Here is a 21990-nt window from a genome sequence, read left to right on the forward strand (position 1 = left end):
ATATAAACAAGGCAAAAAACAAAGGATGTGGCTTCATGGATTACCACGTCTTCAGATACACAGAGTACAATATTTAGGTGACCAGCTTGTATATATTGGGTATGGTTTGGAACAAAGCAGCTATAAAATATGACAATTGCATTATTAACACTTACAATGAAGCTTCAAAGTGTTAATTACATAAACATTCTAGCAATAGGTAGACTATAAAAGCAATGCTAAATACTGTCTGTAGGCGAATACATACATTTCAGCTTTTGAGTTTGATATCCTGAATCCCTAAGTTCTGCTCTCAAGCAGAGTTGTTTATGCTAAGGCCACAGTTTTTTTTGGGAAAAAGAAAGCAACTTTTTTGCAATAATAATAATAATAATGATAATCGTGTGCTGTCAAATAAATTTTGACTTATGGTGATCCCTTTAGGGTTTTCCACAGGTAGAAAATACTCAGGTGGTTTACCATTCCCACCTTCTGAGACATCCTGGGACTGTGGAGCTTGCCCAAGGCCACACAGGCTGACTCCGCTCACAGAAGGAACAGTGGGGAATCAAACTCCCAAACTCTACCTAAACTACTGCGCTGTTCAACCAGGCTTTTTGGAAATACATAAGACTATTGTGGAAACCAACCTATTAATTATATACAGGCTTAAATTCTGTTGCTTAGTGTATCGGGGGGGGGGGAGAAGAAGACAAAAATGTGTGGCAACCTAAAGACTAACTGCTACATTTTAATGTGAGCTTTTGTGGACAAGTCCACTTCTTCAGTGTAATGAGTCACACTAAAATAAATCCATTGAATCAGTGGAGATTTGGTAAGTCAACTTCTCCATAATGTTCACTGATTCAGATGGTCCTACTTTTGTTGCAACTTACTTTAGTGTAGGGAGTTACAAACAGAGTAGACCAATTTAAACCAATGGAAGTTATGGAGGAGTTGACTCATCAAATCCCCACTAATTCAATGGGCTTACTCTAATATGATTTACTATAGTGAGCAAGAGGATTTCAACCATAGAGTGTTAAACAGCCCCAGTCTCTATTTAAGTCTTTGTCGGCATATCGGAATGTAAAAATATAACCAACTTCAGCAGTTTTCTTCTAAAATCTTCATTTGTAATCCCCTTTTCCTACAATAACCACTTTGAGATCAATGCTCAGTTGACGTGTTGTGACTAGAGATGGGCATGAAGCACTTTGTGCTGTGTCATCTAAGTCACTGGTATGGCAGCACATTTTCCCTTTCCCTACTCAACAGCCATTTTGTGCTGCTCACCTCCCGTTCTTTGCGTAACCATCCAGTTGCAGCAGGAGCATAGACTTCCCTTCTCTACCTCCTCCAGCATCTGCCCACTCAAAGGTAGCACCGCAGGAATGAATCCCTGCCCTGCCTCCTCATTTGAGTGGGCAGCTGCCGGAGGAGGTAGAGAAGGGAAATCTATGCTCTTGCTGGGATGGAAGACTGCATGGTGGAGAGAGAAGGAGCAGCGCATGCTGGCAGGTCAATGGCCATGGTGGTGGGGAAAGTGAAGACGCCAATGACTTGGACAACACAGTATGAAGTACTTCATGCCCATTTTCAGTTGTGACACTGGTTTTCATGTGCTGTTGTTTCCCATGTCAGATTGTGTGCATTTATTGCTGCTGCATACAACTAGTCCTATTTGTTCTATGTAGAACAGAGAAAAGCACTTTTGGCAGAAGATGGCAGCTATTACCTCCAAAGATTAACAACATAAGGACCCCTGACACTGTGGGTGATATTGCCAAGATATGCAATTCTGCTGCCAGCAAAGATATGGGGTCAGAGTTGACCTTTAAGTTCACAGCAAGATCTTGTTCCTATCTCTGTAAACATGTTGCGTAGTTCATTAATGGTCAATAGTTTTGTAAGGCTGGGAGACCTTCTGTAAACAAGTGCAGGTCTGCTAATCAAAGCCACTGAGAATAATGTATCATCATTCACAGTGGGCTCCAGCTTGTTGATGATATGTGTGAATAATTTCAGCCAGAAGCTGTAGGGGACAACTACTGTAGTGCTATTGTGTCATCTTTCCCTTTGGGGCCTGCTATGTACAAATTTGTTCCTCAGTACCAGTACTGCTATGTCAATGTTTTTTTTTCACCTCACTGGGTAGGTACTGTAGATTAGTAAACATCTGCAGTAAATCTGTGAGCATTAGGTTCCTATCCCATGAATCTCAGCAGAGGCAGATGAATGAGCCTCAATTTGTAGTGCATTCTGAGTTGGAGCAGGCAGCAAGTTATGTGCAACAGATAGCTAATGGTTTAAGTAATTCAATTCCCCACTGTGTCTCCTTGACAGGGGCTGGATTCAATGATCCACAGGTCCCTTCTAGCTCTGCATTTCTAAGATTATTATTATTATTATAACTCCATATAATGTGTTTCTTATACATTATATGGAATATATACTAATGTTTACATACTGTATAACTACATGGTTACACAGAAACAGAATGCTGTGTGTAGACTCATCTAGGCTTGGAGTGATGGCAGGGTGAATGTCACTGAAGTTCTTGGGGAACCTCTCAAATTATTCTTTTCCACAGGTGCTGATGAACTGTCGCTGTATCACAGACAGAGGAGCCTTTTGGGTACAAGAACAGAGGAATCATTGTTCCAGGTCAGCCATAAATTTGCTATGTCAGCTATGAAATAGAACCCTCCCCCAACTTCAGATCATAGATAACCATAAATTTGCTGGGTATCCTTCCGATCACTCAGCATTTTGTAATGTAGAAAAACAAAGCTAATGTACCTTACAGAACTGTTGCAAGATTGGGATAATGAATGTAATATGCTTTGAGTGCTTATAGAAAAATGGTACATAAATACAAGAAGCAGATGTGGTGCCTATTGACAGTAGATTCCCAGGGGGTTCCATAAAGCCTTGTTGGCTAGGCTACTCATCCACCAACCCAAGTTAAGAAAATGCTGCAGTGAATGAGGGTCTCTAATGTCTTGTCTAATCTATCCCCATCTCTCCTGCCATCTCTGCATCATGTAAGTAATTCCTGTCCCAAAGGAAAAGTAATTCATAAAAATGCATGGGTAGTGGCGTGCATGGACACCTCATTCCCTGCATTGGCTTGGATTCATATTCAGTGAGCCTTGTCGAAATTCTCACACACTTGTGGAGAATGGATTGAGACACAAATATTACTAGTTATTTGGGGAAAAATAATTATTATTATTTAGTAATTTCTGACAACAAGCATGCAGAACAACATGGTACAAAAAAACCAGAACAAGCATTTAAAAAAAATTGTGGAAAAGCCCAGAAAAGGATGGAAGAGGGTGAAAGGAGAAATGTCAAAAGCAGCCTCTAGAGGAAGAGAACGGAAATGTAGAGGAGGAGATAAAAGGAGAAGAAAAGCTGGGAAAAGAGTCAGAGAAAGAAATAGATGGAACTGATGAAGGAGAGGTATGGAAAGACATGGTAGAAGAGCAGGTGGATGAAGCCAATTTAGTAGAGATAGGAGTGCTGGAGGAAAATAAACTGATAGAAGAGTTAGAGGAAGTAGTTAAGGAAGATCTGTGGACTGGGGAAGCTGTCCTATTTAGAAGCTGTAAGGTAGGAACTGAACGGATAAGGCCAATTCAGCCCCCTCATGAGCCTTACTATTGGGAAGAATGAGAAAGAAGGGAGAGAAGACATCGGGCTGAAGAAGCTAGTTCCTGGGAGAGGATTAGCAGTATCCCAGCCTAAGACAGAGGAGCAGAGTTGCCAAACTCAATATATCTTGAGAAGTTCCACAGAGAAGAAGAGAGAACTGACCACAAGGAATCCAGTGGGGTTGCAGAAGCCATTCTATTGCAGTACCCCCTGTTTGGCATATATATGTCCAATGATGCATCCCCAAGGGAAATCAGGGGACCTGGTGTTAAACCTCACTAAGGTTAAGCAGACCGGGCCAGAGAATTCCAACTGGAGAACTCCAATACATTATGTTAATGGACAGTTAAAGTTACCAGTTGAAAATGTTAACAGTTCAAAGAGTTGTTTAATAAAAAGCTGCTGTTTTGTATATTACTGACTCCTATGTCATGGAAGTGAACATGGGTGAGGAAGACCTCTCAAACGTGGTGGTCAGAAAAGGAAATCATAGTGCCAAACAAAACAAAACAAAACAAAACAAAACAAAACAAAACAAAACAAAACAAAACAAAACAAAACAAAACAAAACAAGGCAGCCAAAATGATGTACAAGTTGGAACCACTTTTCTTTGAGGACAAGCTACACATTTAATCTTTCATCTTAAAAAAAGGGGGTGGAGGTAAGGAAGAACACAACCTAACTTTATATTTAAAAAGTCGGTTGTGTGGTGTGAAGAAAAAAACATGGTGGAGTTTTTCTCCATCTCTCAACATGTTGGACCCTGCAGTTATCCAAAGAATGAGACTAATGGGAGACTACAGGCAGACAAATGGAAACAGTACTTCACACAGATGGCAGTCAATCTCCAGAGTGTGCCATGGAATTTGGAGTAGGGGCAAAATGTTCCCTGAAATTAAGATCAAATTAATTTTGGAGCAAGCAGGGAATTACTTGCCAGAGGGGTGTCTTATTCTCGTTAAATATAAAATGGATAAGGGCTCCCTTCTTTGCTTTTTTAATTTAAGAGAGAGAGAAAATCCCTTGCTGATGGAAATAAGTAGTGACTTGGTTCCCTCTAGCAGCCAGGTGGAGTCCTTGAACAAAATCTTCCATGGGAAGGCATTCTGTCCAGGAACTTCAACAGCTGTGGGCAGCCATAAGACTTTTTGTCTTTAAAAAAATATATCATCAGACACTTCCTGCTTACTAAAGGTAACACCCCCTCCCCAAATATCTATCTCTTTCTCTGGCAGACAGATAGTCCTGTGAAGCTGGGGAAGCGGGATATTTGGTTCACTCCAACTCCAACTATGGCTGACAGAAAGTCAAGGAACTCAAGTGTTTCTCTCTCATCTCAGTATGAGAAGGAATTTAAAAACTATATTATCCATGGTGAGTAACAGAGTCTGTATTGTGCTTCAGTACAGAGTTGTTGTTGTTGTTGTTTTAAAAAAAAACATAGTTTTAAATCTTAAACTTAATTAGTTAATGAGTTCAGAGAGTTGGGAACAACTTTTCCCAGTGCTGCAACATCCTAATAAAAATGCTGAAGAGGTAAAAGATGAATTGGGAGATGAAAGGGCTGACACTAAACCATTAAGAGAACAGATTAAATTCAAGGATGGTTGGATTTGGGCACTTCGAATTGGCAGGGTTTGTTTCCAAAACACTACCTGCCATCCACCCATCCAACGTCTGGATTTTCCGTTCCCAGCCACAAAAAAAAAAGTTTCATTGAATAATAAAAGCAGCACACATACAGCATTTGTATGCACTCACACACAATAGAAGAAGGCCCTATGACCTTCAAAAAAGAGAGATGTAACATTTCCATCAATTTGCATATCTATGTGAGTCACATCTTTGGAAAGCCATTTTGTTTGTCATCTCACTGAAACTGAACATTGCTTTCACTACACTGTGATTAAAGTTTGTTCAGGTACCGAAGTGCCAAGTAATATTGCTTCAGGGCCCCAATTCAGAACATGTGTCATCAGTTGTATTATTATTATTATTATTATTATTATTATTATTATTATTATTATTATTATTATTATTATTATTATTATTATTATTATTATTTACTGCCCTATCAGTGCAGCGCATTATTCTGGGCATTTTACAGCATAATAAAATATAACCCCAGAACAATATGGTTAAAAACAAAACCAACAGACTATAAAACATAATACAACAGGTTTAATATCAGATAAGGTGGAACACAAGGCATAAAAGCAGATGTAAAATCAGGAAGGTATGTCATAAAAGACTTCTCTAAACAACAATGTCTTTAGAAGCCTTAAATGTTGGAAAGGAGAGTGTCAGGCACTGGGAGCTGGTTCCAGAATATTGGTGCCACCATGAAAAAGGCCCTGTTTCTCATAGAGTTCTTCACCAACCCTGGAGTGGCCACACAGAGTAGCATTCTTTGAGATGGTCTGGTGGAATGGGTAGATGACCTTTGGCAAAGTCGCTCTGACAAGTAGCATGGTCCCAAGATTTATAGGTAAGCATCAATACCTTGGACCTGACTCGAGATATAACAAACAACCATTGCAGGCAGGCCAGAACTGGGCATATGTGTTCAAACTTGCCCACACCAGCCATAAATCAGTATGGCCGCTGCATTCTGGACCCAATGAAATCTATGGGTCAGCATCAAGGGAAGCCCCACACAGATAGCATTGCAGTAGTCAATCCAGATGACCAGTGCCTGCATCAATGATCAATGTCCTAAGAGTAGTGAAGGTAGGGATGGAGCTGGGCAATATGCCTCAGATAATTAAAGTCAGCCACTACTGTTGCAATACTGAATGTCACATACTGATATTTCTTTTAACCAATCCTTATAAACAAATAGCAGACTGTGAAAAAGAATGTACTCCATGGATGGAGTGAGAGTGCAACTAAAGAACTACAAAGAGCAACAGTGCTACCGAATGAGTCTAAATACAGTTAGAGAAATCAGGTGATTTCTTTCCAATGAAACATATGTTTTCTTTCATAATCTTAAACAGACAAGCCAGAAAGCCATATTTCACATTGAAGACATTTCATTTGAACACACAGAAACAACTTGGTCAGCTGCCTTTTATTTAAGGTAGCTTAGAATGGCTACATCCAGTTTTCATTGTTTCATAGTATTTTTTTTAAAAAAACATAACATACTGATTGTCAATCAATAACTAAAGTTAATTGTGTCGGTTTCTCTGCTTACCCTCTTTGTGACAAAACAGAGTTCCACAGTATGACAGAATTCTACATTAAAATTCCAGACATTTCATCCCATATCTGGAAACAATTAGTTCACTCTATTTTCAGGCTGTTGCTTGGATTGCTGTATCTATCCCCAGTTATTTATAGGAGCTGAAAGGAAACTAGAAAAGCAATATAGATAGTTTTAGGTTTCATGTCTATACACTGTTAAAATACAAATGCCTCTCTGAGTTTAAAAGGCTTGTGTGTGCCATATGAATGTGTGTGTGCATGCCTGTGTGTGTGTTGATTTAATTATTTGAATACCATAAATTGTCCCATTCAAATTTTCAAACAAATAACACAGCATGGTAAAAGTAGGTACTTGTTCAATTGGAAGGGGCTTCAGTGGAACAAAGGCAATGTCAAGATTCAGTGGCTTTCCAGAAAAGGTGACACTTGTTTCCAAAAGCATGAAAATCCCCCCAATTCAAAAATCCCCCCCAACACTGTTACCTGACAATGACACTGGCAGATCCAAATGAAGCCACAAACTGAGACAGAGAAATTGCATAATTCTTGGAGAGAACAGATCTCTCTGTGCTTTGATAAGGCCCATGGCCCTAGCCAAAACTACTTAGTGGATTCTGGGGGCCATGGAAAGAGTCTCTCCAAGGAATGTGAGGACTGTAAGAACGTTTGTGCATCCCCTGGCAACGACAGCACCCTGTCGTGTGATCCTTACACTCCAAAAGCGCCACTGGAGCACTTTTGACACAAACGAAGTGGAAAGACTCATTGTGAGAAAGTTGCACTAGTCTTCTCTCTTTGCCTTAATTTGAATGTCTGCTTCTTAAATTGAAAGCAATAGCAATCATTTTTTTTAAAATGACACAAAGTCTTTGTTTTTAAAGCAAGGGACACCAGTCAGAAATAAATAGCTGTAAGCTAAAGTCTTCAAACAGCATAAACCCACATTTCACCACTTCAGCAGTGTCTACTACAAATAGCTGATTAGTCAAGGAAAACAAAGTATTGAAAACAGAATGAAAAATCTTAACTGTCTAGTTTTTAACTAAGATTTTAAAAGTGCAATTAATTTGTAGTGGAATAAACATTCACAGGCAAAAACTAGAGGCTTCTCTGTAGTTAAACCAACAAAAAACCCTCAAGCACCTCAAAGACTAACAAATAAAACCATTTTATAAATATTGTTCATTTAAGCAACACCCTGTTAACAAATGGCTGCTTTTAAAAATGCTTCTGAAAGAAGTTAGAACACACTTTCCTTCATTTTGGAAACAATCTCTCCTAAGAAAGTTGCAAGATGTCTATCAATGATGCAAGGGCTGCTTGTCAAGGCTATATTTCAGTTCTTTTAGGAAACTCACAGTACTACTAAATATAAACAATCAGCCGATAAAAACATGTACAATGTGTTACATAGGAACTTAAAATCATAACACTCTCAAGCAACTTATATTTATATTAAACATCTGGGCCTGGATAGGTAACCTGTTTAAATTTGAGAATAATACTGGAAACAACTCTTCAGTCTGAAAAAATGCAATTAATTTACAAATTACGTCCATACAACACATAATTTAAATATGCATTTATTCAGAATAAGAAAGAAGAGGGTAGAAATATTACACTTTGTTTTTAGGCATTTTGATAATCCATGTAAAACTTGGAAGTATTTAAAATATTTATATTATTTTTCACGTTTTAAATGATGTTCAGGGTAGTAATCAGTAAAAATATGAAATGCACTAAAAAAAGTCAACATTAATGAAGTAAAAGGAGTGAAGAATATCAAACTGGGGAAGAGATTAAAAGCAAACAGATACAGAATTAAAACAATCAAGCCTTCAAGGAGATTTCATACATCACTACAATTGATTAGATTAAAAGTACTCCTGAAGGATCAAACAGTATAAGGCCAGGTGGTTTAACCAAGTCTCTAAAGAATCAAAATTTTATTTAATACAAAGATGTTACATGTGGAAGGTCATAAAGGAAGGGGTAAGATAAACAATGAAAACTGTTCAACACTGTTACATATAAATAGGCCAGTTTACATATAACAATGAGCCGTGGCTTATCGATAATGCATGCTGACACTATGCTCTGCCTGCTAGCTGGACAGACTAAACAAGGACACCTCCCATAATAATTTGTTAGCAGGGCATCTGAACTGAATTCCTCATTTGTTGCACTGCATGCAAGTGGGAATCTGAATCCTTGTTTGTTTAGGCATTCTCACTCACAGGTAAATCAAGCAGACATGTTTGAGCCTGCACATACCAGTGGTCTGCTTGTTATCAGTAAGCCAGGAATCATAGAGATCCTGGCTTACCAATATGTGACCATTATTAAAGATAAATTAATAAATTTGCTATAGTTTAGTGGTAGAGCAGATGCTTTTCATGCAAGCATTTCATGTTGCAATCAGTAAGCAATGGAAAAGGCCCCTGCTTAAAACACTGCAGAATGGCTATGTGCGTGCGTGTGTGTTTTTGTGTGTGAACAACATATTTTGTAATGATGAGAAATGTGTCTTTGCAATGCATATGGAAAAACTCACTATTCAATTGCCCACTGTCATTGTTATCTAGTTTCATGTCTGAAAAGTACTTTTCAGTTGTAAATAGAAATACCTCTAGATTTCAATAATTTAATAAAACTGCCCACTCTGGCAGCAATGAAATGTTACAGAAATCTCACAAGCAATTCTACAGGGAGTAATCATCTATATGAGTTCCACAGGCCTGGGCTATTTCTTCCTCTTGCAGTTGCTGCCAGCAACTGGAAGCTGACCCATTCCCATTTCTAATCTACTATTTATCTCTGCTGCAATCACCCCAGCCCTTCACTTTCTTTCCACTGCTGCAACAGTGTTCTAGGAACTTAACATGTTTTTTTAAAGCCAGATTGGCAGCCACCACAGTATTCAACTGTGCCTTTCAGAAGGGGTAAACACAGCCAAGGCTATCATGCCTTTTCTTGTAGCTGCCTGTGCCCTTTCTCTAAAAACATTTGGACAGCAGTTGCAGAGAAAGCCAGGATTGGCAATGACCACTACACATGTTGTGCTGTGCTACATCATCCTGGACAGCGAAGTTGAGCACAATGCAGCAGAGGTTCCTAAACTTAATCTACGAATACTGCTGGCCCAATAAAAGTAATTATCTGAACAATTTTGGATCTTCACTCTCCCTCTCTCTTTGGAATCAGAACAACAACTTCTCTTGTAACACATTCCAGAGTGATGAAATGAATAAAAAAGCTACACTGTGACACAAATCAAGGATAAAGCCAAAGTATCTGCTGAAAATTTTAGCCAAAGATCTGCAAGGAATTTCATTCTGAAATGTGTACAGAGGTGCTTGGAGTTATGAAGCAGTGTCCCACTTTTCTTTCTTGGATTACATTTTTTCAGTACAGTATATGCAATCACAAGTATGGTACATATTAAACAATATCACAAAACAAGGCTGTCCTCCATCACCCTCTCAGCTAGATTTAATAACAGAGGAAAAGTCTGAAAAAAAAATCAAACCAAAGATTCATCTAGTCTAACATCCTTTTCCACTGTAGATGGGAATTTAATGAAGCATATTTAGGTCTTCAGACATTCACATTGGACATTTTTACAACATGGGTGTAATAATGGTGTTTCTCACAGGAGTGAGACATTAAAAAACACTTATCAAATGGAGCTATTATGGCTTCAGTGGCCACAAGAGGGTGCTTCTGTGGCAACCACTATTAGAAAGTACTATGTTTACCAGGTTGTATAAGACAGGAAAGGTCCTGGAAGTCAAACAGTTAAAAGGTGTTAGAGATGTAGCAACACATATGCATATGAAAAAGATAGCTCTAAGAGAAATTTGTTCACTAAGAGAGTTTGTTAGACAAGGGGTAACAAAATTATATAAAACTATTTCTTTACCCTACTATTTATTGTACACTATAAATTCCTTGATGTTGGGAAAGTATGAAGGCAAGAGGAGAAGGGGACAACAGAGGACGAGATGGTTGGACAGTGTCACCAAAGTTACCAGCATGAATTTGACCAAACTCCGGGAGGCAGTCGAGGACAGGAGGGCCTGGCGTGCTCTGGTCCATCGGGTCACAAAGAGTCGGACATGACTTAACAATTAAACAACAACAAATAAACTCTTTAGGGGCAAACACCTGACTATGTTTTGTTAATGAAACTCATTAGGTTGTAATGGACATCAGTGAGGCAGTGTAGGCAAATAACAATTATTATACGTTGCTAGGAAATGGAAGAAACAACTACTGTACATTAATTAAAAACTGGCAATGGATATGCCAACAGCAGTTCAAAAATGATAGAAATGAAGTCAATGAGTGCTTGACACTGAGCTGAATTTATGTAACACATAGTCTGACAACATGGGGGCGGGAGTGCAAGAAATACAGGTTTGGGTCAGACTGCTTCACACTTTTCCCGTTGATCATATGATGCAATGTGAAATGCAAATCAGCCTGGAGTTCCACAGCCCCAGTCTATAGTTTTCCCTCCCTGCTAGAGACCTATCTTCAAAAGTCGAACCCTTTCACTTTGGTTCAAACTGTGTGATCACTTTGAACCGATACAAAAAAGAAAGCTCAACTGAGGACACACAAAGCATCTGGCCTTCTTGTCTTATGAGCTGTGTGCATGCATGCACACAAACAAATAGCACACACTTACAAGGAGCAAAGTCTCTTTTCCAAAAAACATTTTTAACAGTTCTCCTGTAAAAAAGAACAACACTCCTGGGGTTTCTTTTTGTATGTCAGGGTATGAAACAGAGCTTGTCCCAGAAGGTGATAGTTCTTAAAAAAAGCTAAGGAGATAACTACAGTATATGAGGAAACTGAAGTAGGAAGCCTTGTACTTTATGTGAGACAATTCTTTTTAATGGCCACTCGCAGGGCTATATGGAGAACTGCAAGCAAACGGGGGGGGGGGAGAGAATGAAAAGAGGTGGGGGGAGGCTCTCCCTCCTGTTTTCTGTATGACCACTTAAATCACAGACCCAAATTCCCTGGCACAACTTCATAGTGAATGAATGAAAAAAAAATCCCATTTCTCTTGCTGCATAATCACATTCTTATCAAAGATGTAGGGCTATAAGAGAAAGAACTTTAATTCAGTTTTTGGAAGTAAAATTTAGAAAGATGTGGTAGATTTGCACCATACAAACAACAATTTATTCAGCAATGGTGCAATGTATGATAACTTTGGTATAAGTATTTTTCTTCCCTGCTGTGCCATAAAAAGACATTTTCAGACAGTTTGTATTAGACGGCTGATTAAAGCAACCGGCAAAAAACATTTGTTTAAATGGTACTCTCTAGATAGTAAACTTGAAAATGTAATCAACTTGTATTTAAAGACTGATGAATTGGCCAAGAAAGATGTTCTTAACCAAAATTTGGTAATGTTGCAATCAGAAGTTTGACGGCCCAGTGGTATACTTAAATTTATTTAGTCATTTTTAGTGTATCACACTGTCAAACCTAATAACCTACGTGTTTCAGTGTAATAACTCTTACATTAATACTGCAACACTATCTATAGCTCCTTAGAATGAAGCCTTACTTAGCTGAATGGGATTTACTCCAAGAACTGGACCATAAGTAAACAAAAATAGTAATACATTAAAGTCTGATTCTTTTTTTTTTTTTTTGAATGCATGTAATGTTCTTCCTGCTAGGACTGCTGGATTCTCCCACTTTCTTGCTTCAAGAGAAGCAGGTCACTGGTAGAGTAGGGCAGAAAAAGGTTCGCAAGGAAAATGACTATAGGCATTGAAACAGGCATCTCTGCCTGCAAGAAAAGGCAAATTAAACAAAGCATAACAACCTGCCCTTCAGTTATCTGTACGACTTCAACTGGACTATATTTTTCAATAAATGTACAATTGCATAAATGCCAGGTTTGTTTGTTTGTTTGTTTGCATCTTCCCTTCCAACATGTGGCCTAGCAATCTTCCATAAGAACCACACATACAGGTTTGTGAAAGATCTTATTTTGAATAGTATTGATGAATACAATTAAAATGAACCATATAGTCTTGCTCCATGGAGTCCGAATAGAATCTGGATGGAGTTTAAATCTCACAGTCTCTAATTTGGTTGTAGGCACAGCAGCATTTACACTGCAATGTCTGATAATGAAAGATAAACAGAAGGATAAAGCATATCAGAATAGTTTGCCAGGCATACCTGTCTATCAGTAACATTACCTTTTTATACTGCATAAAGGTTAACAGCTTAGCAATAGCATTAATCAGTCTACATAACAATAAATTGATGGACGGGAAAGACGAGGTGCTCTCTCATTGGACTGGGTCTCCTTACACATGACTCTGCTACTAGAAGGTAAGATAGTGTATAAAATAAACTGTTTTGATTAAAAATTATAATTTCAGATTTCTTCAGTTGTTTCCACCTCAGTTTACAACAAGATGGGGGGGGGGGGGACTCCTTCAAAGACACTACAGTAACCCTTGGAATGTTATGTTGAAGTGAAACAACCAATCTTGCTTAGCTTTACCTGTTGCATTTCCTTGCACCTTTGCTGCAAGATATCACACTGGGAATGAGACAAAGCAATGGCATCTGTATATTCATGCCAATGCAAATACTTTATATGCTCCTACAGGTCTGTATTCACATGATGAAAGCAACTATTTCAGGGCAACAACAGAGGGGACAGCAACTTCATAATCAGAAGCAGAGGTGCCTTAAAAAGTAAAGGACAGTTGATTATCTTCCTATAAAATTTTACAGTATATTCAAATACAGAAGGTTTGGAGAATAACTAGAACAATAATATTTTACCCCTTCCTTATTCTGAAGCTGGCATCTTAATATCTTTCTTTCATATACTGTATTCTGTCAGAAACAGATTATAATATGCATTGTATTCCATCCTCCTTTATAATTACTGAAGTAATTCTGATGGAAAGAACTACTGGATCCTGAGAACTGAATAGGTATCACCACACACAATACATTTAAAATGAAATGAAATTACATGCCTAGCAGAGAATGCTGTTCTCCTTAACGTTTTTAGGATCTGAATGCCAAACTGTCACATACAGGGATTGTTGAAAAATTTCACCTTTCGACTTATCCCTTGAAATGAATTGAGATTAAAAAACAAAAAAGAACAAAACTAATAGCATTTCCTCTTTCAGGTGGCATCTCAGTTTTTAATACAACTCATATCACTATAGTATGTTCCTCTGAACATATAACTAGTTCTTTTCATGTTGTCAAATAGGAATTCAAAGTCTATGTCTTCTATCCACTGTTTTACTGTTCCCTTACTGGGTCATCATATTCCTAACAGTTGTCTTTTAAGTCCTATTTCAAGCATGGGGAAACATGGAAGTTGAAAGATGTTGAATCAGGACTGTAGGGAGGGTGAGACTTAGAGCTGGGCAGTAAATCATGCTCAGATTATGCCAAAATCACTTTGAATCATGTAATTTGGAAGTTGCTGGCACTTTAAATCACATTTGGTTTTCTTTTCCTTCAATGTTTCCCAGGATTATTATCATTTCTATTGAGTATTTATTATCTTTTTAAACTTTTTCCCATCTTATCTGTCTGTGATATCTGCAAAGCTCTCCTCTAACACCATATTTTGAATTAATCCTTTTTTAACCCGATCAGTTTTCTTTGTCTAACTTTCACATATGCACATAATAATCAGGAATATTACAGTATAGATAATGTTGGCCTTGGTCTCCAGTGACCATTGACACATGAGGAACTTCTTTAATTATGTCATAGCTGCCCTTCAGTGTCTCACGGTTCTTTTGATTTCTCAAATACAGTCTCCATTTAGACAAGTATTTCCCATCTTTGGGTCCTAAGGCGTTCTTGAACTAAAACTCCCAGAAGCCTTCATCACTAGCTGTGCTGGCCAGGATTTCTGGGAGATGTAGTAAAGGAACATCTGGAGATCCAAGGTTGGGAACCACTGAATAAAGGTATAGAAAATCTTTAACAATATTGATGTTTTAATTCTGAAGATTAAAGTTATGCAATTATTCTGTAGTCATAATTAGAGATGGACAGAAATCAATGGTTCAACAGTTCATGCCAGTTCATTTATCAACCTAACAAATGTTTGGTGCTTCAAAGCCTCACTTCCAACAGTGACAACTTAGAGGCAGTGGCCTCTTTCCCTGCCTTGTCTCCTCTGGGCACTGTCTCTGAGTGGGCAAGAGGAGGCAGGGGTTTGAAACTCCAAACACCTGTTCAGCTGATAAACAAACTGGCACAAAACACTGAACCAGTGGTTCGTGCACATATCTAGTCATAATCTATCTTCAATAAAATCAATAAAATCCATGTATCTAGGGAAGCAAATTGGAAGGCACCTTGTTTCAAAAAAGAAACTGAGAAGCTGAAGGCGGTGAACAAGAGGCTCAGTGACTGACCTGGAAGTTTCTGATTGCTAAAGCCAAGGGGGCATGGACCAGAACATTAATAGCATGAGACATTGGTGAGAACCCCATTAGTTGCTATGAACCTTTTGAAGCATGGATTGGAAGTTTAAAAAAAAGGTGGAGGTGTTGGCTTGATACCTTCTTTGAGAGGAGGGTAGAAGTATAAAAAAATTAAAACAGCATCGATCGGATTGACACATGCAGTATTGAAATGCAGGCGCTACTGCATCTCGTTTCTCCTTTCCCCTTACCCACTCCCACAATTCTACATGAACAACTTGAGCTACTTCAAGTTAGAAGGTAGAAGCTGAATAGAGCAACAAAAGTATTCTGAATTGCAAGAAGCCATTTCAGTCATGTACTGGGGCATGAGTATTTGAAAATCATAATTTGCATTAATTTTATGGTATAACTTTAAGAAAAATGCCACTCTATCTATCAACCTCTAATGCAGAATATACTGCGAAAGTGCAGTCTACTAATTCCTTCTCTGACACCAACAATGGTCACAACCTAATTGGGGATATAGATGATAACCACAGAAATGGAAATAAAATGTTCACTGTTAAATGGAGTTTATAATGTGGCCACACATTAAGTTCTATTTCCACTGTGGGGGTACGTGACGAAAAGGTTTATGAAGAAACAATGATTCTAACAGACTAAAGACCAAAGGCATACATTTTTATCAGTACTGAGACAAATGACCTTTATGTTGATAACATACTCACATGTTTCCTGAAATGATTACTTACAGTTAACTTATCTAATTTTTTTAGTTCTTTCAGAATTTATCTTCATTGGTTTCTTATCATACTGGGCCAAATATATTGAATCAGTAGTAAATAAATCCTTCTACTGTAATTGTCTACACTTGCATCATTCTACTGATGTTACTAGTACTGTATTACTTATGATTGTAGATGGCTTAAAATATTTGCCAACCAAAACTTCAAGGAATGTGTATTTAACCTCAAACCCCATTACAATATACCCATAAAACAGTGCCTATCACTCCAACACTATATATATAGTGAAAAAGAACAGTGGATATTAAGTAGATTTTATATATATATATACTTAATATCCACTGTTCTTTTTCTTTCCAGTCTCACATATATTTCACTTCCTTTGGTTTATTGTCCCAGGTTTCCCACATAATATTTCAGCAAAGAACAGGGCAGGCTCTGGTATGAAGTTTCTATAATGTTTATAGAAGCTTAAGATTTCACAGATGCAAGAAAAGCATGCAACATACGCTTTACCCAAAATATTCTATAAAAGAATATATATAATTTAAGAAATGCAGTTGATTTTTGCCACCTTTTTTACATTAGGCACAACTAAATATTTTTTTTGCTTTTGTTTATTTCCATTTTGGCAGACATCTAGGAGTTAACGTTCTTGAAACTAAACTGATTACCAACTACCTAGACCAGATTAGTGTCCACACATTACAAGTGACAGAGAAAAGTGTTGAATATGTTTTTATCCCATAACATCTGGTGATCAGCTGTTACACGTTACAACTGACAGCAGCATTTTGAAGGGCACAGCCTGTTGTGGAACTATCCTATGAAAAAGGAGACATGCTGTCACAGAAGCTTATTTTATACAAGCAATTTCAGCACACTGGTACAAAACAAGGTATAGCTACAGGTACACAAGTATTGCTTAACTACTGCTTTTTTTAAAAAGTTGTTCGTTGTATCAGGTATTGGTGCTACTCATTTAAGTACTTTTACAAAATGAAAACTGTGTATGCCCTATATTTAAAAATAATATAATCAAACTAGCAAAGTAATAGCATTAAAAAAAACCACAACACAATTTCCTTCTGCCACTATAATATGTCCACATCACTGTACACATTAAGCAGAACTTAATCTAAACTTAAGTTAAGCAGTTTCTAACTTTAAGAGTCTGTGGATGACAACTGACAATTATCTCAGACAGCAAGAAGGAACACAAAGGTCAAGTTAATTTCCTGAAAACCGTTTGCCGTTGAGAAATTATGACTGTTTCCTGAAACACCCCAGCAGACTCTCTGAAGTTGTTGTTGCTCTTTGTGAATCTTTCCTGCTGTTGTGTATTCATGCACATCACCCTCCCAACTGTGCTATCACAGATTTTAGCTACCAGCAACTCAGCTCTAACTCTAAAGTTTTAGGAACACACTCACCCTGTTCCAAGGACACAGATCTACATGCTTTGCCTTTGATAAAGAAGCTGGGAAGGCAGAACATCAACAAACCACTTCTAGTGGCACTAATGCTGCATTCCCCAGAACAAGTCTGTTCTTCTACTAATGTAAACTGCCTTATGCATTCTCTGGGAACCAATGGAGCTTATCGGTCTCTACAGCACTTAAGAGTCCTATGCAAACAACAGATAACAGGAAAAATGACTAGGGTTACTGATGCTCCCCATCCTAGGGGGCTCATTTGCTTGCTTCAATTGAACAAACCAGGAATCACATTTATAATCTCCCTCGAACAGTAGGAAAGTTGGGACCAGCAGATCCATCAACATGAGGTAGGCAGATCACCAAATCCATTATCTTCAAGCCAAAATTAACAGACTGGGACCACCTTAGATTTCAGAATGTAAAAATAAAGCACAGCTTTCATTTTTTTTCTCCCATCCTTTGCCTAAGTACAGTATCTCTTCTCCCTCTCCTCAGATACACTTCGCAGCACAAAGCAACAAGCAAACTCAGGCATCTTGTGATGCATAGAATGTGTCATTCTATTCTGCATTAACTAATCTGGAATGTTTTGATCCCACTCAGATCCTAACGGCAGGTTAGAAATACCCGCTCCACGCAACACCATGCACTGAAAGAGGAACCAGAGTGAGAGAACCCATCTTTTTGTGGCTCTCAGATCGTCACCCAGCTTCTACACACAGGACAAGGTGGTGGAGCACTATTGAGGGAGTACTTAATCCGCATCAAGTGGTCAGGTCACATGGTAACTACTGAGACAGGGCGAAGGGAAGTCACCCCGGTCTGTGGCAAACCAAGGAAAGGGGGGGGGGAATGTCACTCGCTTACCTTTGCTTGCCCCAGATCGGGCTCCTCCTCGTAGTAGCCCTGCCCGGATTCATAGGCAGCAGCCGTAGCTGGCTCGCGAGCTCCCAGCAGTACCACACCAGCCGCCGCCAGATAGCAACCCAGAGAGAATAATCCCAGCAAGTGCATTGTGCAGAGCGCGGCAAGGCGCGACCGCGGGGTGGGGAGGTGCAAGCCGTAAAAGATCGCGCGTGGGCAACGCTGCGTGGCTCCCCGGCGAGTCCAAGCCCTTAAACAGTAGCCACTTCCCTGGGATGGAGCAAAGGTGCGGAGAATCCCCCTCCGCTGGCCCAGGCGCTCGCCTGGGGGTTTTCCTCCCCCCCCCCGGCTTTCTCTTGTCCAGAAGTTAATTGGGGTCTGCCAGGCTTTTTGTTTTAAAAAAGCACCAGGAACCCGGGCACCCGAACCAAACTCCCCAGCCAGGAGCAAAAGGAGGTCCCGAACCGGTTAACGGGGGAAGTTCCTCTTCGGCTGCCAGCCCCCCCCCCCCCGAAGGTCTATATGCCCATGAGGAACGAAGCCGCTGAGGGGCAGCAGCGCGGCTCAGTCTTCCCCCTGCTTCTCCGGGTGTCTGTCAGCGGCAACAGCAGGAGCCGGGCAGCGGGAGCCTCTCCAGCGCGTGGAGCCGAGGAGTTGCAGCGACAGCGGCGGCGGCAGCAACCGCAGGGGGCGGGCATGGCTAAAGCGCCCTCTGCCTGCGCCTCAGAGAGAGAGAGAGAGAGAGAGAGCGGCTGGCGAGGGAAGGAAAGGGAGGGAAGGAAGGAAGGAAGGAAAGGCGTCCCGGTCCTGTTCCCCCTTCCTCGCCTGCCCGCCCGCCCGCTTTCCCTCCTCAGAGCCCTCCTCCCTCTCTTTTGTTGCGTTTTCCCACAAGTAGCCGCTCGCCTCGCAGAAAGACCTTTTCCAAGAAAGACGGGAGGCGCGCGTGCGCCTGTCCCCGCGGGAAAGCTGTCCGAAAAGCTGGAGCCACGCGCCGCCGGAGTGCGCGCGCGCCGGGGGTGGGTGGGGGGAGGCTTCCTAGCATCTGCCCCTTAAACAGTGCACCGCCGGCTACTAGGTTCCCGCTCTTTCCTATACAGTACTGCGGGCACCAAGGGACTCAGGGAAAAAACCCTTGGTTGGGGGCCTTCTCGTTGTCGTCTTCCAGTTCCTACAGCTGTCTTTGCCGTGCGGAAAGAAAAGAACAAGCACGCGGGCAGAGACAGCTGGTCGCACGTTTTCCCCTTGCCCTGGGCAGAGAGTTGGGCTTCATGGCGCTGCCTCTCTTCCCGCCCATAAGGCGAGGGCAAGCGCGCAAGTACGTAGTTAGGCGGCGGGCATTCTACCTGCACGATGCGAGGCAGCACGAATACAGGCGCTGGGGCTGGTCAGCGCTCTTTCCGTCATGTGCCGCTGGGCGACTTCACGGAGGTAATACTGTACTTGGTTGCCCTCACTGGGAGAAAGGAAAGGATCTGAAAGCGACGTGGTGAAGCGATCGCTTCTGAAGCGGAGAGAAACCAGTTGCTACTTTTTGACGGCACTTTCTCCTCCCAGAAGAATGGAAGACACGGAAGGGATGGGCTGGAAAGAACAGTGGTGGCTGCTTTCTCTCTCACTATCAGGCTCTACCTCTCCTGGAGGCTCAGTCTTTTTATGGGCAGCACAGAAAGGAGGCTTGGCCTAGTACACTACTGTAAATGGAAACAACACTTTGTTCACCTTCTGGGCCTTTGGGTATCACAAGGAAGAGAACCGAAGGAGAGGGCTCCATGGTTAGCAGCTGACCATGGAGCCCTCTAGCATATCTCCACTTTCCTTTTGGGACCTGTGATTGGAATAACTGTGCCAGGTTTTGCAGGATAGCCCATCTATTACCCAAAAAAAGTGTGTGTGAGTAACTGCTTCTGCAAGGTGGTTGGTGGCTCTGCTTCCCTCCACCATGCTGCATGCTGACAAAAGGGTTAATGGGTGTGGGCCCTAAGAGTCTCACCTGTGATCTGGATACAGCGCGACAGACCCAATCCTAACCATTGCATCTCCCGAAACGAGACGGTGGGACAGTGACTGATGTCAGCTTGAACTTTTGAGGGCAATTATTTATTGGATGCAAGGAGAAGAAGCGATGCTGCTTTTGGGGTTTGTGATGACACAGAGAAGCTGGCATAGACAGGCCAACCCCACAGAGCCCAACTCCTATGAGCTGCTGCACCGCAGCAGCAGTTTGGCCAGTTGGGGTGGGCCTCCTAAGACTCTGTATTATTGACAGCTGCCTTATGGTACAGTTGTGCACCAGCAGGACAATGTGATACTCTAACATATGATAGCAAGAATACAGGCTGAGGGTTTCATAATATGGCAGTGTGGGAAATTAGAATGTAATTCAGCTTCGATTATTAAAATAATGCTTTAAAAGATGACATAAACGTTAATTAGTGCAATCATAATTCACAAGCTAAATATGTATATTCTATACTAACATTCTCTCTGTGGGCATGTTTACTCCAGTATAAACACCTATAGATAGTCATAACAAGTAGGTTGTCATAACAAGGAGGTTGCGTGCTCCCTATAACCAGCTCTATTCAGTGGCATGACTTCAGCATTCTTAATGAAATTCCCTACTAGTTTTTCAAAGGCAGCTCTATCTAGAGCCTTTAAGAGTAATCCAAATTTGATGTAACTAAGGAAGTGATTACACTGGAAAGCTGAACTGGAACAACTTGGCTTTGCTGTGATTTGATTCACAGTCTGCATTATGTTTGAAATTCCAATCAGCACTTTTGCAGGGACTACATATTGATTTAGGAGTTCACACTTCATACTGGATGCAATGCAAGTGGCATTCCAGCCCATAGCCTAGCCCCGTTCATTCCTCTGATCTCACCTCTACCAATCCTTCCTTCCTCTGGTCCTGCCTCTGCTGGACCAGAAGAATGGTTCTCTGGGAAACTGGGTTCACTGGGAAACTGCTTTCTCATTTAAAACTACATTTCTCAAAAAATGCACAACTTCCCCGTTCCCATCCATTACTCTTTTCGCTCCCTTTAAAGTAGCGTATACAGGAGTTACCTCATCTCTGGTAACATATTGTTTTAAACTATTGGCATGATAAACTTTTTAAGTTCACTTTCAGACCTGCCAGTTAAGTAGTTAACAGTATTAAGCTTTTGCTTCACAACAAAAGGGTTTTCCGGCACAATCTAAATCCTGTGTTTGACAGGATTCGGGTTTAGCACATGATCCTCCACAGTGTTTTGCTTTTGTTTGTCCCTTTGGGCCTGAACATCACACTCCACTACCTACATCATGGAAATACCACCTACAGATATGCCCCCTCTTTACAAGCACAACTGCACAAGAACAAACCCATTTGAATTATTCTGGCTTTCAAAAGTGGAAGCCTCTCTTCCCCCTCCCCCCAGCAGAAGAGAGGAGAAAAAAGTGGCTTTGGGAGAAAAAAAAAGGATGGATCGAATTAAATCAGCCTTTGTGTCGAGTGATGGGGTGGGGGTGGGGAACCCTTTGAATTCATCTTTTTAAGAAGCAGAGCAAATCCTGTTGTATTTGAGCATATAGTCACACTCTATAACAGTGGTCCCCAACCTTGGGCCTCCAGATGTTCTTGGACTTCAACT

General features: G+C 40.5%; 1 protein-coding gene and 1 long non-coding RNA gene across 2 annotated transcripts in view; both read right to left on the minus strand.

The window, feature by feature from the left end:
• The window catches only part of VEGFC (vascular endothelial growth factor C), a 73862-nt gene extending 54613 nt beyond the window's left edge, over nucleotides 1-19249 (minus strand). The window contains exon 1 of the mRNA XM_020803176.3: nucleotides 18359-19249. Coding sequence (XP_020658835.2) covers nucleotides 18359-18505 — 147 coding nt within the window. The 5' untranslated portion in view covers nucleotides 18506-19249. The remainder of the gene's footprint in view (nucleotides 1-18358) is intronic.
• Nucleotides 1-21990, minus strand: part of LOC144589399 (uncharacterized) — a 1017889-nt gene that overhangs the window by 186821 nt on the left and 809078 nt on the right. The window lies entirely within an intron of this gene.

This window comes from Pogona vitticeps, chromosome 5, assembly GCF_051106095.1.
Source record: "Pogona vitticeps strain Pit_001003342236 chromosome 5, PviZW2.1, whole genome shotgun sequence".
NCBI classification, from domain to species: Eukaryota; Metazoa; Chordata; class Lepidosauria; order Squamata; family Agamidae; genus Pogona; species Pogona vitticeps.